Source organism: Lissotriton helveticus, chromosome 1_1, assembly GCF_964261635.1.
Source record: "Lissotriton helveticus chromosome 1_1, aLisHel1.1, whole genome shotgun sequence".
NCBI lineage: Eukaryota > Metazoa > Chordata > Amphibia > Caudata > Salamandridae > Lissotriton > Lissotriton helveticus.
The window spans coordinates 270,217,331-270,221,773 of NC_136057.1; the positions used below are offsets into that span (position 1 = coordinate 270,217,331).

Consider the following 4,443-nt stretch of genomic DNA (forward strand, 5'->3'; position numbering starts at 1 on the left):
GGTAGTTGTTGACGTCTGATGGGTTCACTGTAAACTTCTTTAGCAGGGCTTTACTTTGCCGTGCTTCACATGTTCTGGGAAAGTGCTGGTGCTGAGCACTGCATTGATGATGCTGATGAGCGGGGTCCGATTGCTTTCTGTCCGAGGTTGAAGAGGCAGTGGTCGGTGGGGGCTCTGGAGTGGATAAAGGACATGATGGAAGTCTTAGTTTCAGAACTGAGGAGTGTCCAGTCGGTCAGGAGGTGAGGCGGGGTTCATCGGGAGGAGCGGGGAGGACTGATCTCAGTGATTAGGGTTAAAAGTTTTTGTGGATGTTGTTGAACTTGGAGTGGAAGAAATTAGTGATCGAGTTGCAGAGGGACTGGGAGGGCTGGGTGGTGTTTTTGATGGCATCTAGGGAGGAGAATTCTCTGCTGATGGTGAAATGTTCTTTGGTGCGGGTGGTGGACGGGAGGCGGGTGGCGAGGGCTGCTTTCTTTGCTTTTCTGATGGTGTGGTATTAAGTTTTGAGGGTTGTTTTGAAGGCTGTCTGATTGTTTGGGTCTGTGCTGTTGTGTCATCCTCTCTCGAGGGGTTTTCATTCGTGCTTCTTGAGTTTGGGGGTGAACCAGCTGCTGTGCTTGTTTGCTCTTCTACTGTTGATAACTTTGATGAGCTGCAGCATTGTACACAATCTGAAACCTGTGCACCGCAACTTTGGTAGCCCCCGAATAAAGAATATTGCCATAACCCAATCTGGAGATGATCAAGGCCTGCACAATTGTCTTTTGAGTAGAAGGAGGGAAAAGCCATTCTATTTTCCTGAAAAACATGTCAATAGACCAAAACAAATAGTTGCCCCCTGCTACTCTAGAGTGACTTTAGAATCCAGCCAGAAGCCAGGCATTTGATCACCTTACCAGGAATAGTAAAGGGGTCCAATTCATCCGGCCACCAGTGAGGGCCCCAGGTTTGAGACTGCTTGTCAATCACTAAAACCTCAGTCTTATTACTATTCAATTTTAGAAAGTTATTCCTCATCCATTATGCAAACTCCACAAGGTTGAGGCTTTCTTTGCCACATACAGACACAATAATCTGTGTGTCATCAGAATAGAGAACATAGTCAAGTCATGCACCTCTATAATATTAGCCAAAGGACAAACATAAACATTAAACAGTGTAGGGCTCAAAGACCTGCCCTGGGGCACTCGTATGGCAGCTGGAAAACAAAAGACTAATAAGGCTTAAAAAAGCACCTGAAACCTCCAGTCTTGCATGATTTGGAAAATTACTCTTCACTGGTATTCCTCTGGTACAAATTCTGCTTCGCTTTCTTTGATATATTCCTAAATTTATGATTTTAGCCTCAGTTGCATATAAAAGTCCATCCAGAACACAGTGGAAATTCAAGTTTGTGCCATGTTTGTGCCATACAAACAACATCCTTGTCTCTCATGCTAAAAGAATTCACAACTAAGATGTCTTGTGATTTGTATTGTGTTATAATGCAGGAGGAGACTTATGGTCACAGTGGGTGTTAGGAGGCTTTGTTTTGAACTGTCACCTAATGTAAAGTGACTTTTCTTTGTGTGTGGTTCTGAATGGTTGTTATTAGAGATTAGCGTTGATTGCTCTGGGATGAGTTGATCTGAGTTTTTTTATTGTTTGGTAGAAAAGGAGGTGTGTGTTGAGTGTTTTCTTTCCCTGCAATAATGAGCTTATTCTTCAGAGGGGAAATGTGGAAGGCAGAATGTGGTGAGGTAATGGAATGTTGGATATCTTATGCAAGGCTGATTCTGGTGGTTACCTCAGTTGGAGACAGAAACTATTCCTACTAAAGCTGTCACCAGGACTTAATTTGAATAAAACAAATACTGCCTTCTACGGTGTGGTGCATGACTTATCTACACGAAGATCCTCCATTCAGACTCAACAAACATATACAACGTTTGCTTCCCAATCTACGTTCTTATAATATGAGTGAGTATATATGTTAGCACGTTTTCTTGAAAAGGATGAACATACATATATGCTAACACTAACAACGAGCATTCAACACCCATTAAATAAGTATTACCATCAAAGCCAGTTTTGTCAACATATTTCCATTTTGGCATCTTTGCTTAGTGGATGAATTTACTTATTCTAAAATTAATTCCTTTTTTATTTTTATTTGGGAGTAGTTCCTCCATACCATAATACATAATAAATAATACATAGATTATTGCTGTTGTACCATAATGCTTAATCTTCATTCCTGATGGATGAAACAAAATGGAAGTAATATTATTGAATTATCAAAAGCCGCTGCAAATCCGACAAAATGCTAAAAAAGAAATTTAGTTCAAAAGTATTTCTATATTTGCATCTTTAGATCAAAATCCACAAAGTTAAATAAGAAGGTCTACAAAATCATCAAATGAAGGGAATGTGCAAAAGTATACATAATAATTTGTAATCTGAAAATCAGTAATAAGTACTTACAAATTTAGAGGAAATATTCCTCTTAAAATGAATTTTCTCTCAATGATTTTCCTCAGTCCTTCTTTCACATCCTTGTTTCGTAGACTGTAGATCAGAGGATTTAACATCGGTATCACAACAGTGTAGAACAGAGTTACAGCCTTGTCCTCATCAAGAGAATAGGCAGAAGAGGGGCGGAGGTAAATGAAAATGATTGGTCCAAAATACAAGGTCACGCCAGTGAAGTGAGAGGCACACGTGGAAAAGACCCGAAGTCTTGCTGCTGTAGAGCGCATTTGCAGGACAGCTGAGATGATGGCGGCATAGGAAATGAAAACAGCCATGAGCGTAGAAATAGTCAAGGAACCTCCAAATATGAATAATACTACCTCGTTAGTGAAAGTGTTGGTGCATGAGAGCTTTAACAATGGAGGGATATCACAGCAAAAATGATGAATTTCCCAGTGACAAAAATGCAGTCGGAACGTACAACCTGTCTCTATCATGGAGTGAATAATCCCACCAGTGTATACCATAGAGAGTAGCAGGACACAAAATTTCCTAGTCATGATGGCCATGTAGTGCAATGGCTGACAAACAGCAACATAGCGGTCATAAGCCATGGTTACCAGAAGCAGAGCCTCAATGGTACCAGCAGCAAAGAAAATGAACAATTGTATTGCACAACTGGTGCGAAAAATCCTCTTACTTTCAGAAAGCAGGTCAGCAAGCATTCTAGGGGCAATATCAGAGGAATAGCAAAGATCCACAAAGGACAGATGGCTCAGGAAGAAGTACATAGGGGTCTGAAGATGAGGGGTCAGCTGGATTATTACAATGATGCCAATGTTGCCAATCACTGTGAGGGAATAGACCCCTGTGAACACTGCAAAGAGAATCAGCTTCAACCTGGGATTCTCTGTCAATCCCAATAGAGTAAATTCACTGTGAACAGTTTTATTTACACCTTCCATGTCCACTAAGAGCTTTCTAAGTACAAGTGGAATGGGACAACAGCGACCTTAGGTTTTGTTGGAAGGGGTATTGTGGCATAAGTATGGAAGACATTAGTCCTAGTTAGTTGAACTTTTGCCAATGTCTACGTAAAGCATTTAATTATGTCAGTAGCTAAAAATGATGGCTCTCCGTCTGTTTTCACTGTGACAAGATATTTATATCTGTAACAACATAGAACATTTGTTTAATAAACTGCTTTCTTCTGACAACTTTTGGTTAACTAACACTACAGCAAAACATAAACCAATAGGTGTTGTAATCTTCCTCTCCTTCTCTCCCTCCCCGTTCCCCCCTCTCCTCCCTGACCTCTTGGTATGAACCGCGCTCCATCCTGGAGTGTGGGTTAGAATGTTCGGATTGAAGCTGTTGCCGCCAAGCTGGAAGCACCTGTTGTATTCATGACAATAAACCTAACGTTTGAATTTATCAATTGGTAGTGACTTATTACTACATTTATGGCGACGAGGACGGGATGCTGAGCCAGGGTCAGTGTGGTGTTTTCCCCCTGGAAATATTTGATGCTTGAGCGGAGCAAAGCAACAAGGAAGTCTCACCCAATTTATGAAAAAAAATAATAATAATTCGGTCTACCTCGAGGCCGGTTGAGAGTGGAGACTAGGAGTAAACCGTCGACGTTGAGGTGAAGTGTATGACTCAAGGCAGCGGTGCTCTGATCCAGGCTGCGAAGAGACGTTCATCGGCACCAGGCTCAGTCCCCTCCGTGGTTTGTGAGGACTGTTATGCTGTGGGCGAGAAGCAGGGAACTCTCGTGAGGAGAAGACGGAGCAGGTCTTGTTCCGATCTCGCGCAGAGTCGCCGACGGGAAGTTCCGGCCCTGAAAAGGGGCAGTAGAAGGAGGACTTCGTCTGCCTAACCCTTCATGTGTGAAGTCAGGAGGGAATAAAGAAAAAGGAAAGTACTACATGTGGCCGGAGCGAGCCGCACATTTCAGCGAGCTGAGCACGTGAAGTGCGTGAGAAA

The 4,443-nt window shown here is 42.3% G+C and overlaps 1 protein-coding gene across 1 annotated transcript; it reads right to left on the minus strand.

Annotated features, from left to right (window-relative positions):
• Positions 1-2,462: 2,462 nt before the first annotated feature.
• On the minus strand, positions 2,463-3,419 carry LOC144762073 (olfactory receptor 5AR1-like). The gene has a single exon (XM_078647208.1). It carries the CDS (start codon positions 3,417-3,419, stop codon positions 2,463-2,465), a length of 957 nt encoding a protein of 318 aa, XP_078503334.1.
• Between the last annotated feature and the right edge of the window lie 1,024 nt (positions 3,420-4,443).